At 48.5% G+C, this 13810-nt stretch overlaps 1 protein-coding gene across 1 annotated transcript in view; it reads left to right on the plus strand.

The window, feature by feature from the left end:
- The first annotated feature begins 346 nt into the window (after positions 1 to 346).
- DKK3 (dickkopf Wnt signaling pathway inhibitor 3) overlaps positions 347 to 13810 on the plus strand; it is a 48176-nt gene continuing 34712 nt past the window's right edge. Inside the window, exons 1-4 of the mRNA XM_027115372.1 lie at positions 347 to 482; positions 1082 to 1328; positions 7545 to 7682; positions 10813 to 10896. Of these exons, the coding sequence (XP_026971173.1) occupies positions 1116 to 1328; positions 7545 to 7682; positions 10813 to 10896 (435 nt within the window). The 5' untranslated portion in view covers positions 347 to 482; positions 1082 to 1115. The remainder of the gene's footprint in view (positions 483 to 1081; positions 1329 to 7544; positions 7683 to 10812; positions 10897 to 13810) is intronic.

Below are 13810 nucleotides of genomic sequence, written 5' to 3' on the forward strand. Positions count from 1 at the left end.
GTGATGGGCCTTGAACGCCAGGCTAAGGGGCTTGGATTTTATCTTGCCTGCTGGGTAGAAGATGGCTTGGAAAAGGCAAGGTGGGACCCAGAAAAAACACCTTCCCCTCGCCTCCCGTAAACTGTGGCAAGAATCTGGGCCAGAGATGACAATGGACTGGGATGCCGCGGGGCAACGTGATGAACAGACCGCGACAGCTTCCGGTAGAGCCGGGCGCCGGCGGCAGAGGAGGCCAGCCTGGGGCGGGAGGTCGCCGGCGCCCGGGCCGGCCATTGGCGGCGGGCTGGGCCGCGGCCCCTCCCGCGGGGCGGGGCGGGCGGGGCGAGCTCTGCGGGCTCGCCAGGGTAGCAGTGCTGCAGCATCCTCGCCGAGCTCCCCGCACCCGCGGCCCGCGCAGCGCGCCGCTCCCGCTCCGCAGTCCCGAGGCAGCCCCTGGCGAGGCCTGGAAAGTCCAGGCCGGAGCACAGCTCGGTCCAGTCGGGGTGGGTGAAGGGCGGCGGCGGGGAAGGGAGGTGGCTCATCTCGGTAGCTCCTGGGTGGGGGAGGGACTGGGCTCAGGACTTGGTTTCCGACCCCGGCGATGGGGAGGGGGCGGTGATGAGCTGTTCTCTGACCACCCAAGATGGGGGCTCGGGTAAGGATGGGGTGGGAGTGGGGTCGCGGCACCAGAGCTGTGCTCTGACCTGGTCGAGAAGGGAACAGGGCTCAAACCCGGGACCAAACCGGGGTGGGGGGCCGGTGGGGAGAGCGGTGAGGGGAGAGGGTTGTAAGCTTGGGGGCACCCGGGTTCTGTTGCTCGCGGGAGGGGCTATCACTGGGGGCGGGAGCAGAGCACAGCCTGTGCCGGAGGATGAGCCAGGGGGTACGCAGGGGATTCGGGCGCGGGGCTGGAGTGGGTGGGGGTCTTCCCTGTGCGAGGTAGCTGCGTCCAGAGGGGACTCGGCCTCCTCCCATCTGGGAGTGGGTGCGGGAAGCGGGGCGCCGGGGGCGGGCCCGGCTTGTAGTGCCAGAGGCGGCGGGGGCGGGCGGCGCGGGCCAGAGGGTGGTCGGCGCGCCTCTGACAGCGTTCTGGCACGCGCAGGCGGCGGCGCGGCGGCTGCGGGCGCTGAGCCGAGATGCGATGGCTGGCGGGCACCCTGCTGTGCCTGCTGCTGGCGGCGGCGGTCCCCACGGCCCCCGCGCCAGCTCCGACAGTGACCCCGGCTTCGTTCGAGCCCGGCCCGGCTCTCAGCTATCCGCAGGAGGAGGCCACTCTCAACGAGATGTTCCGCGAGGTTGAGGAACTGATGGAGGACACGCAGCACAAACTGCGCAGCGCGGTGGAGGAGGTGAGTGCGCCCGAAGGGCCCGCGCTCCGGGGAAGCGCGAGGCTGGCGACAGCGGGGGCTGGGGAAGCAGTGGTACGAGCGCTGGCCAGGGTCCTCAGGTCCGCTAAAGGGCTGGGCAGGGCGGGCAGCAGATTCCGAGTTAACTGAAGGTAGTGCGGGGTGATCCCAACTCCCGCCTCGTTCTGCCTTCCTGCCAAAAGCTCTGGATCTGAGTCTGTCCAGCCAGAGACTCCGGCCGGACCTGCCCATGGGCAGCGGGGGTCACCACCTGCCTGCAGGCTGCCGGCCATCACCTTGCAATTATCTTCAGGTGTGCAGCTGGCCTTATCCTGTCCTCAGCGGAGGCTTGCAAGGCACCTGGTATTCCAGCGCTGTGGTTTTGCTGAGGAAGCTCCAGGCATCTCAAGTCCCAGCTTGTCTGGGCTTTGAGCTTGTGCCATCTTCCCGAGAGACAGTTGGGGTGCCATGTGGGGACAAAGAGCCCTGAGCTTTGCTGGTAATCTGTCTGGGCTTCCCCAGTGCCATGTGGGGCAGAGAAGGAAACTGGGAGTCCTAAATCCCAGCAGTGTCAGTTGTCAGAGGGTGGTGGGTGAGAGGAGGAGAAGCTGTGTGAAGGGCAACCTCCCACCCCACCCCAAGAGTGCTTTGGAGTCAGTCCTGGGCTCAGGGCCCTCTTCTGCCATTCACTAGCAGGTGGCATTGGGCAGATCCCTTAACATCCTGTACCTCAGTGTCCCGTGAGAATTAAATCCACGATATATGTAGCACCTGGCGTATAATAGATGCGCAATATATAGCAGCTGTTAGTTATCAGATACCAGATACCTTGGGAAAACTTTGCTTGGCTTCTTCCTTCCATTGCCTCCCAGGTCCAAACACTATGGATGGCATCCTCTATGGTGGGCATGCAAGCATCACCAGGGTTGCCTGGACAGGAGGTGCAGCTGGCCCACCTCTCCCAGCCAGGGGACCCTGCTGCCTGGGGTGGGTAGGCATGGCCCCTCTTGGGCCTGCCTCTGCTGCAGCCTGTCTTTGGAGAGAAGCCAGCCATACAATGAAGGAGTCAGTGAGGGACCAGATGTCTAGGCTGGAAGGTCAGGTGCCTCCACATCCCTGCTTCTCTGCACTGCATTTGGACAAAGTCTCCAAAGCTGGCTCTGGTCTACCAGGAGAGGTGGCTTTCTCTTCCCACCCCTGTGTGGTTTGGGTTAGTTCCCCTTCCTGCCCACAACAGTCAGCCTGGTGGACCCTGGACACTGGTGAAGGGGACACTGGATTGGGAGGTGGTTGCATGGGCAGCTGTATCTGAACATCCACTGGACAGGCCAGATTCTAAAACCTGTGGCCTTCCTGTTTCCTGAGAAAGCGAAAGAATCATGACATGGAACAATGAAAGGCGCCGAAGCATCAGAGGCCCCAGTGTCTTTTCACTCTGCACCTTCAAATTGAACTGAGCTCACAATCCTCTGGTTCCAGAGCAGGTCATTTGCTTCCCTCTTGCCCATGGATTCCCACTGAGCCTGACCAGGTCACCTGCGTGTTTTCATTCAGTGTGAACTTGCCCATGCAGCATGGTCCTCTGCCGGCAGCCCCTGGTGAGGGGGGATGAGGGAGCGGCAGGGCCCCTTCAGTCTCTTCATTGATGAGAGCAGTTTGCGGCCAGCGGGACGTTGTGGTGGTGCTGACTCCGAGGGAGCTGGCCACGTTGCCTCTGCCTGGGCCCCAGCCTTCCTCCTCCAGACATGGCTCTGCCTGACTTCTGCAGTTTGCCACCAGGGGAGACATGGGCTGGCACCTCCACCCCGCTCAGTGGGAACCAACCTTCCTTCTCTCATCCCAGCTCTGCCACTTACGAGTGATGGGATCCAGGCTCTGAAATGGAGGAAATGTCCATTTCCCCTCGGGGGTAATGGGGAGAATTAAATGAGAGGATGTAAGTAAAGCAAGTTTTCGTCTAAAATGGGTTAAGTAGGGACTTCCCTGGTAGTCCGGTGGTTAGGACTTGGTGCTTTCACTGCCGTGGCCCGTGGGCCCGTGGCCCCGGGTTCTATCCCTGGTCGAGGAACTAAGGTCCCGCGAGCTGCGCAGCACAGCCAAAAAATAAAATAAAATAAAAATGAGGTTAAGTAAAATTGATGCAATATAAGTTGCCCCCTCGTGTGGTTGTCAGGACTATGGGAAATTGTTGGTTCTCAATAAATAATGGCTCTCATTATCATCATATTCATAACAGTAGTAGGAATGATAACAAAAGAACCACAAGTGTCTGATATAGATTCACAATAGATTATGGCTGTTAGTGTTAAGTTTTTAAAAGAGACTGCCAGAAAGCCTCTTAAATCTCATAAACATAAGATAGTTGCTGTTTACTTACTGTCCCAGAGAAGAGCCAAAAAGGACACGAGGCCGGATGCATTAATTGTTTACATAGTTTACAGAGTTGCATCACGAATCTGCTTTCAAGTAACTCCCTGACATTTAAAATATTCCAGCTGACTCAGCTGCTGATTTCTCTTAAGGGAAAAAGGTTAACTCTGCTTGTAGGATCATTATTGAGGGGAAGCAAATCTTCCAATGGTTCAGGCTGGGCTGTTACTGTTTTCCTGTTTAATTATTCTGTATGTTACTGATAAAAGTATTGGGAGGATAAAACCATTCCCCGCCCCTCCTTTGCCACATCTGTAACTGGCATATTTTAGAATGTTCTTACCACCTCACCTATTCCTAGGAAGAATCCCAATACTAAGCCTGAATTTCTCTCTCCAGTTTTTCTTACTCTGCTCCTTTAACAGACACGCAGATTCAACCAATTGTAGGTGCCATTTTAAACAATATTCACTTTCCGCCTCTGTGAAACAAGTCCTGTTGCTTCAGGCTTAAGTTTCTCTTGCGAGTGGCAGTAATAGTTGTGGTTGAAATTTCCACTGTAAACTGTACTTTTAGCTTGTGGTGCCATGAAAGAGCTTTAGCTCATTCTGTTGAAATAACCACTGGTTGAGGGGGAGAAGGTTTTATATAAAGACTATCTGTTCAGCCCAGAGCAAATTCTAAATTTGGTAACTTGTCAATGATTTGCAAGCCAAACTGGAGGATTACCATTCCTATAGAAATTTTAAGAGCATTGAAACATTCCATTCTCCTTCAGGATTTAGTCCCTCTAGTATCTCCAGACTCCTATTCTTTCCCAGCTGTATCCTTTCTATCACTAAACATCTCAGGATCTCTCACTTAAATTTAAGAAGTCTTTTTCTTAGTCTTAAATCTCCTGTCTTAGCTTCATCCATTTCTACTCCATTTTATTGGCAAACCCTTGGAACACATGTTATTTACTACCTGCCCTTTCCACTCCTACCCAGACATCCCCCGGCAAACTAGCTTCTTCTAAAACCGCTTTCTTAGACGACTACGTTATGCAAGTATTACACCTTTGCAGGGTGACAGATACTGTATTGTACCAAGCGCTCAGGTTTCATGATCCTTAATCGTTACATCTGCTCAACAAAGTAGAATCATCCCCATTTTACAAACAAGAAAGCTGAGGTTTAGAGATATTTGGTGTCTTGCCCCCAGGTCACGTGGCTGCTTTGTGGCCGAGCTGGGACTTGCCCCTGCCCCCCATTACCTGACTCCAGAACCCGGGCACTTTCTACTGTGCTGCCTTCTGACGATGCTGCGGGCAACTTCTTGCCTAACCTAGTGGCCAACTCTCAGTGGCTTGGTCCTTCTAGATTGATTTGGAGCCTTTACCACCTAGAAGGCCCCTCCCCAGATAAAACTTCTGACTCTCAGCCTGCTTGTAGCTAGTCCCCTGACTCCGTTCTTTTTCTTCTCTAGATTCTGTATGATCTCCCAACTAGTCTTCAGAACTTGCTGCAGCTCCCCATTGCTTGGTGCAAAGATTCTTACCTGAGGGCGAGTAGAGGGGAGGGAATATCTCAGAATCATCTGGGAAGCTCATTGATATGTGGGGTCCCCCCTCCAGAAATTCTAATTTGGCAGGTCTGGAAGGGATCCAGATATGTATATATTTTTTAAAAGTTTGGACATGACTCTGAGGTGCCTCTCGGTTGAGAACCAGGCTAACATTGTCTGAATTAGAACTGCCCCTGGACTCACCCGTCAATTTGTCTCTACTTCATTATCCATTATTTTATCCATCTAGGGTACAGCATGGACCCTCTGCCCTAGCCCATGACACACCATTCTCATCCAGGCTGCCAGTTTCGCCTCCTCTATGCTCCTTTCTATCCAAATCGTATCTGTTCTGTGAGACCAACCCAATCATGCCTCCTCTTCCACCTGGAAGCCTTTTTCTCTCTTCTTTGAACGCCTGACTCGCTTCTACAGACTGTCATAATCATCCTCAAACTGCCTTGTGTGGGGCTCTCCTATCTCCCCAGCAAAAGTATAAGCAGAATCACATACTAGGAAAGGCACATAATTTGGAGTCAGACTGACCCGAGTTCTAATCCGAGTTTTGCCACTTACTAAGAATGTGATAACCTTAGGCAGATTCCTTCCCTTTTTCAACCTCATTCTTTTCATCTGCAAAATGAGGGTAATAACACTTCCTCTTAACGGTTGCTGTGAATATTTAAGGAGGTATGGAAGGAGCTGGTGCAATGGCTCAGACATAGCTGATGCCCAAGCATGGAGGTGATGATGATGACGACTGTGATGGTGATGACGGAGCCAGTGACCAGGGTTCAGACATGTGAGGAGTTGTCTCAGGGTCAAACACAGCGGTTGCTGACCAAGTCCTTGGTTGGTTATCTGGTCCTTTATGCTGACCAGACTTTCTTCACACTTCTGGTGCAGTGTCTTTGTGCTACATTGAGACATGGGAATTCTTTCCCCATGTATACCCAGGTCAGCAAATCTGGATGGGAGAGAAAGGAAAAGAGGGGGCCTCACGTAGTATGTAAGGGAATGGAGGACAGTGATTTTTAAAATAGAATCTTTTTTGAGGATTCCTTTAAAGGAATAAGAATAGCCCAGAGTCAAAGATTGCACTGTTGGAAAATTGCCAAGCACCAGCTACAACTTCTCTCGGTGTCTCTCATTTTAAATTCCTAGAGAGAGTGTGGGGTTGGCTCAGTTAGTCGATGACATGACCTCTGTTTGAGTCCAATCAACTGTGACTGGTCACACTGTCACCTGCCCACTCATCAGGACTGGGGCTGGAATTGAGTACAGATTTAAGTTGACTGACATGTCTGGTATAGATGTCATGGAAGCTCATGATTTGTGGACAGTGGCCTGAGAAACGTGGCATCAGAAAAGGACACTTGTGCAAGAAGAGCCAGGAGGAGGGTGCACCCCGGGAGCTAGTCACCTGACCCTCTACAGGGGTTCCTCTTGTACTTAAGGGGTGGGTGGGGAAGAGACATAGCTGTGGCGCCACCTGCAGTGGGGAAGGGGCTGTCCTAGGTTGGGTCCCCACCCCAACCTGGCCCTGCAACAAGGATTTGGGAGCAAATAATTCATTTGTGATGTGACCCCAGAAACACGAGGAGGAAGTGGGAAAGTGAGATGGAAAAGAAGAGAGGCAATAAAGGCTGTGCTGATGAGCAGGTTACTGCTAGGGACAACTAGGGCTCAATCCCCCTGGGGTCCTTGGAGAGAGACCGTCCCACTGAGGGGAGAGGGCACTGGGGTACTTACCCCCGTAGCCTGTCCTTCACTGCTTAAGGGTTGTCCCTGGAGTGCTCACTCCCTAACCCGTGGGGCCTGTGCAGACTGAGCACACTTCTGCAGCCAGAGAATGCTCTCGAAGAGAGACAGAGGTGGTTGTTGGCACATAAGGGAACAAATGCGGGTGACCTCCCGATTAGGCCACCGGGAGATGGGCGTGGCACCGAGAGCATCTATACGGGGATCAAGACTGTTCAACAGAGGCATTCTCAAATCTCGACTCTGCCCTCCACTGAGAGTCTTGGGAAGTTATCTAGTCTTCCTGAGCCTCGGTTGCCCCACTTGTAAAGTGGGGCCGTTAACACCCACCTCACAGGGAGGTTGTGAGATGTAAGGCAATGATATACGTAGACATTTAGAACAACGTCTTGTTCTACTGGGTACTCAATTACTGGTACCTACTATCATCAGCACTACTGTAATTGCAGAGGAGGAAAAGAGAAGTGGTTCTTTTTTTCTAATGGACTCTGATTTGTATCAAGAGAAAACAATATTGCTCATTAAATCCATTGATTTAATTAGATGGAGGCAGAAGAGGCTGCTGCTAAAACGTCATCAGAAGTGAACCTGGCACGCTTACCTCCCAGCTATCACAATGAGACCAACACGGAAACCAAGGTTGGAAATAACACCATCCACGTCCACCGAGAAATTCACAAGGTAAGGATGGTCGTGGCCAGCACTTCCTCCTTTCTTCGTCGCCTGGTCCCATCAGAGGACTAAGGTCTTGTTTACATGTTTGATATACAAGCCAAAAAATACAAATGAGGATAGTAAAATACATGTTAAAAACCATAGGGAGTGAGGGAGCTATTTAAAGGGGGAAAGATATGTATCAAAAACATAAATTGCTTTTGTATTTAAGCAGTAAATATAACTCTACTCTTCCTGCCAGTCCAATTGCAAAGGAATGTTCAGGGATTTTTATCGTTTGTCTCAAAGGAAGCAAACAAGTGTTTAGAGAGATACTTTCCTAGTATCGAATTTGAGGAATTTATTTCACAGGTTTTTTTTTTTGTTGTTGTTGTTGCGGTACGCGGGCCTTTCACCGTTGTGGCCTCTCCGTCTGTGGAGCACAGGCTTCGGATGTGCAGGCTCAGCGGCCATGGCTCACGGGCCCAGCCGCTCTGTGGCATGTGGGATCTTCCCGGACCGGGGCACGAACCCGTGTCCCCTGCATCGGCAGGCGGACTCTTAACCACTGCACCACCAGGGAAGCCCTATTTCACAGGTTTTTATCCGTGTTTCAGTAGTGAGTTGAAATAGAGTTCATGCTGTAGTGAATAGATCTTCACCATTTCCTTAGGAGGACCGCAAATGTGATAATACTCAGCCTTCAGAAGAAGAAGCCTCTATTGCCAGGAGATGAAATATTCTTTTGTTTGCTGGTTATCCGTTCAGAATTCTACAGCAGAGTGTTTCCTAACCTACCACACATCTTAAGTGTCTCTTGGTCCAATATCTTGCACGAAGAGCAAGCGGTTTGTTCTCAGTCTGACCCGAGGAAGAAAATGTTGCAAACCTAGAGGAATGTGACATTAGCTTGCCCCTAGTGTGAGATGTCTCCCATATGAGTTTGGCAGGACTTTGGGAGCAAACCACTTGGCCTGTGTTCTCTCGAAGAGAGTCTGGTGTGCAGATGTTCAGGGTCATTGTTAGAGGCTGTAGAGTTGACCTTCTGTTGTGAGCATCAAGGAGCTTGACCTCTGATCTCATCTCAATGCCTACATGCAAGGCCATGACGGCTCTCACAAAAGAGACCTGCTTTTGTTCAAGTGCCCAGGTAATGGGTTGAAACAATAGCACTTCTGTGCTATAGAGGATAAAGGGGTCCATTTTCATGGGCCATTGCCTTGACTATAAAGTAGCCTCTGTGTGGCTCTTCTGCTACATACTGATGGCCCAGCTCCGGAGTGTACCCCCCGCATAAATAAATGCTCCACCTGCGAAGCAGAATCCTTTCGCATTGCTTGTCTGAAGACTGGAGAATGTTTCCAAAAGTGATTGTTTTATTCTTGTCAAAACCAGTATTAAGTCATCCTTTCTGAGAATAATCAGCCAGTAGTTTCAGCTGCTTCTTATATTTTCTCCTTGTAGATATCAGAATACCCAAACGTGAGTCCTACCGGTAACTAGTGTGATTTTGAAAAACTTCCTTCAATTTCATGACCCTCACTAACTGCGTTTAGCAAATAGGGATATCAACATCTACATTACGGTATTATGGGGGTCCAATAACTTAAAGTATGTGAGAGTCATTGTAAACTATGAAGTGCTATCCAGCAGCAAATTCTTCTTGTTGTTGTTCTTACAGTAAAGTTACGGTATCCGCACTGTGTAGTAGTTCTCGAGCGGGTTCCATGGAGCTCCTGTCCTGTGTGATGCTTTATAAAAGAAGGGCTCAGGGGTGAAACATGTTTGGAAAACATTGTACATATTTCTCTTCCTAGAGATACAAAAATGCACCTTATTATAATAAAGGCTCTGAGAAGTCCTGCAACCTATACATATAGGACTGTACAATTAAAAAAAATATAACATTGGTTAATCCTGTAAAAATCTGGCATAAAGGAAGAAGACATCATCTCTTTGCCAGAGAGAGGAATTATTTAGATAAAAATAAAGTATGTTGATGAAGACATGATCCTTATCTCCTCAGAACTGGAATTAGAACTAGAATTTGATCCACTATTGCACATTAGCCTAAGAGTTTCCACTTTGTTTTGGCTGCAGACGCCTGTGACATTAGAGCTGGCAGGAACTTTAAAGATGACCTAGAAATGAGAAAACTGTGAATCAGAGAATAGAAATGATTTGTTCCAGGTTACATACTAGATGGTCATTGGTGTCTGAGGCAGGGCTCAAAGAACACAGGTCTCCTAGCTCCTGGGCGTCTTTCTGTCTTTTTATCACCAACACAGAGGTTTGACGTGGCCTTGGATCGGGTGGGAATAGCCTGGGTTCCACGTCAGGTTTCTAAGGCTCAGCTTTGAGGTGCCCGTTCCTGTTTACAGAAGGCAGGCAACGGATAGAGGAATACAGGGCCAGGCCTCCCATAGTACTTAAGCACTTTTTTGATGAAACAAAACAGTTCCCCAGAATCAGGAAGTGGGGCAGCTGTAGCTAAAACCTGCTTCTTTCAATACCCAGACCTGTAGTTGAAAAGAAAGCTGACACTGAGTTTCAAGTAAATGAGCCCCAAGAATGATAAAAATAGCTAGCGCTGAATATTTGCGAGGTGACGGGCTGTGTGCTTTACATAGACCTCCTCGGCCCCATGCTGTAGGCTCTGTTAAATCTCTTATCGCTGCACCGTCTGACGCTGCTGGTGGAGCTCAGAAAGAAAGGGGGACAGGACTCCCCTGGTGGTCCAGTGGTAAAGAATCTGCCTTCCAATGCAGGGGACGCGGGTTCAATCCCTGATTGGGGAGCTAAGATCCCACATGCTGCTGTGCAACTAAGCCCGCGTGCTGCAAACTACAGAGCCCACGCGTGCCACAACTAGAGAGAAAACCCACACGCCACAGCTAGAGAGAAGCCTGCGTGCCGTAACGAAAGATCCCACATGCTGCAACTAAGACCCGAGGCAGCCAAAAAAATAAAGAAAATTAAAAAAATAAATATAAAAAAAATAAAATGCATTTAAGAAGAGGGGAGGGAGTGGGCATTCTGTCTACTTTGACAGGTGCTTCTGCTTCAGAAAATAGAAAACAGTAAAACAAAAAAACAACCTGTGGGATTTGTCCAGAATTCCTCCTATTTCACATTCACTGTACTTGTTCTCCTATAGATCACCAACAACCAGACTGGACAGATGGTCTTTTCAGAGACGGTCATTACGTCAATGGGCGACGAAGAAGGCAAAAGGAGCCACGTGAGTGGTCATCTTCCCCGTGCTCACACCCGAGGCACACACTCCTTTGCTGAGCCTGCCGAAGCTGGCCCAGACTTCAGAGTGGCTGCAGGAGGGAGCTGGCTCCCCTGCACCTCTCCTGTTTTCGTTTCTGCCAAGATTCCCCAATGCCTACATTTCTGGCCAGACAGCCGCAGTCTGGTAACAGGCTCTGCCTCCACATGCACTTTGCCTCAGAAATGGCAGGACACGTTCAATTCGGTTGTCATTTGCATGGCTGAGGCTCAGCCTTGGAAGGGGAACACTGAAGTATCGGGTGCATTGGTCAGGGTCCCTGGTAACAAGACCTGGTGCATCCGACCTGAAATTACCCTAGAACCTCTGGCATGACCCACGTCATTTATGATCCCAGCCCCGGTCTGGCAGTTTGAGAGCAAGAAAACCTTAAGTGGAACCCAGTGGCCCATTGGAAAGGTGTCCCCCTGCTCCAGGCTTCTCGCTGGGCCCCTTGTGATTGCACCCGCTACTCAGTGGCCTGTTGCTCTGTCCAAAGGTGGGCTGCTCTTTAGAGAATTATAGATTCTGAACATGGAGAGAGACATCATTTCACAGAAGAAAGGCCTGGCATAGGTTGGGGGATGACCCAGGCCGAGTCACTGGTGTCCAGACTCCCAGACGAGAGGTGACTCAGCTGTACCTTATCTTCGCAAAAAGGTGGCTGGTTTCAGATGCAGAGGCCTGGTGAGGAGAGGACAAGGCAACTGCCGTGTGACATGGGGCCTGCTCTGTGGGGCCTGCGAGGGCCAGCCTCTCTGTGCCCAGGCACGTTATGCAAACTTCCCACTGCACGTTCTTCTCTGAGGTGTAGAACGCATCCCCAGCCTTCTGAGGGGATCCAGGATATTCCCTCACCCCTTGTGGCCTTAGCACAGGAAAAGAAGCAGTGTACCCATCATTGTTAGGTGGTGTTGCTGTGGTTGGTAGTCGATGGGTCCTTTTTTTTTTTTAATATTTATTTACTCATTTATTTTTATTGAAGTATAGTTGATTTACAATGTTGTGTTAGTTTCTGTTGTACAGCAACGTGATTCAGTTATACGTATGCATACATATATTCTTTTTCGTATTCTTTTCATTATGGTTTATTACAGGATATTGAATGTAGTTCCCTGTGCTATATAGTGGGACCTTGTTGTTTATCTATTTTATATATATTAGTTTGTATCTGCTAACCCCAAACTCCTAATTTATTCCTCTGCCAACCCTTTTCCCCCTTGGTAACCATAAGTTCGCTTTCTGTGTCTGTGAGTGTGTTTCGTAAATAGGTTCGTTTGTGTCATGTTTTAGATTCCACGTGTAAGTGATATTATATAGTATTTGTCTTTCTCTTTCTGTTTATCACTTAGTGTGATAATCTCTAGTTGCATCTATGTTGCTGCAAATGGCATTATTTAATTCTTTTTTATGGCTGAGTAGTATTCCGTTATGTATATGTACCACACCTTCTTTATCCATTTATCTGTCAGTGGACATTTAGGTTGCTTCTATGTCTTGGTTATTGTAAATAATGCTGCTATGAACACTGAGGTGCATGCATCTTTTCGAATTATAGTTTTCTCCAGATACATGCCCAGGAGTGGGATTGCTGGGTCATATGGTAGTTCTATTTTTAGTTTTTTAAGGAACCTCTATACTGTTCTCCATAGTGTCTGTACCAATTTACATTCCCACCAACAGTGTAAGAAGGTCCCCTTTTCTCCACAGCCTCTCCAGCATTTGTTATTTGTAGACTTTTTAATGATGGCCATCCTCACTGATGTGAGGTGGTACCTCATTGTAGTTTTGATTTGCATTTCTCTAATAATTAGCAATGCTGAGCATCTTTTCATGTACCTCTTGGCCATCTGTATGTCTTCTTTGGAGACATAGGTCTTCTATTTAGGTCTTCTGCACATTTTTAAATTGGGTTGTTTGTTTTTTTGTTACTGAGTTATATGAGCTGTTTGTATATTTTGGAAATTAAGCCCTTGTTGGTTGAATCTTTTGCAGATATTTTCTCCCAGTCTGTAGGTTGTCTTTTCATTTTGTGTATGGTTTCCTTTGCTGTGCAAAAGCTTATGAGTTTGATCAGGTCCCATTTGTTTATTTTTGCTTTTATTTCTATTTCCTTGGGAGACTGACCTAAGAAAACATTGGTATGATTTATGTCAGAGAATGTTTTGCCTATGTTCTCTTCTAGGAGTTTTATGGTGTCATGTCTTATATTTAAGTCTTTAAGCCATTTCGAGTTTATTTTTGTGTATGGTGAGAGGGTGTGTTCTAACTTCATTGATTTACATGAGGCTCTCCAACTTTCCCAACACCACTTGCTGAAGAGACTGTCTTTTCTCCATTGTATATTCTTGCCTCCTTTGTTGAAGATTAATTGACCATAGGTGTATGGGTTTATTTCTGGGCTCTCTATTCCATTCCGTTGATCCATATGTCTGTTTTTGTGCCAATACCATGCTGTTTTGATTAGTGTAACTTTGTAGTATTGTCTGAAGTCTGAGAGGGTTATGCCTCCAGCTTTGTTCTTTTTCCTCAGGATTGCTTTGGCAATTCTGGATCTTTTATGGTTCCATATAAATTTTAGGATTATTTGTTCTAGTTCTGTGAAAAATGTCATGGGTAATTTGATAGGGATTGCATTAAATCTGTAGATTGCTTTGGGTAGTATGGCCATTTTAACAATATTAATTCTTCCAATCCGAGAGCATGGGATAGCTTTCCATTTCTTTGAACCATCTTTAATTTCCTTTATCAGTGTTTTATAGTTCTCAGCATATAAGTCTTTCACCTCCTTGGTCAGGTTTATTCCTAAGTAATTTATTTTTTTGATGCAATTTTAAAAGGGTCTGTTTTTTTTTATTTTCTCTTTCTGATATTTCATTTT

This window comes from Aethalodelphis obliquidens, unplaced genomic scaffold, assembly GCF_003676395.1.
Source record: "Aethalodelphis obliquidens isolate GAN/ISIS:26980383/991018 unplaced genomic scaffold, ASM367639v1 scaffold14, whole genome shotgun sequence".
Classification (NCBI taxonomy): Eukaryota; Metazoa; Chordata; class Mammalia; order Artiodactyla; family Delphinidae; genus Aethalodelphis; species Aethalodelphis obliquidens.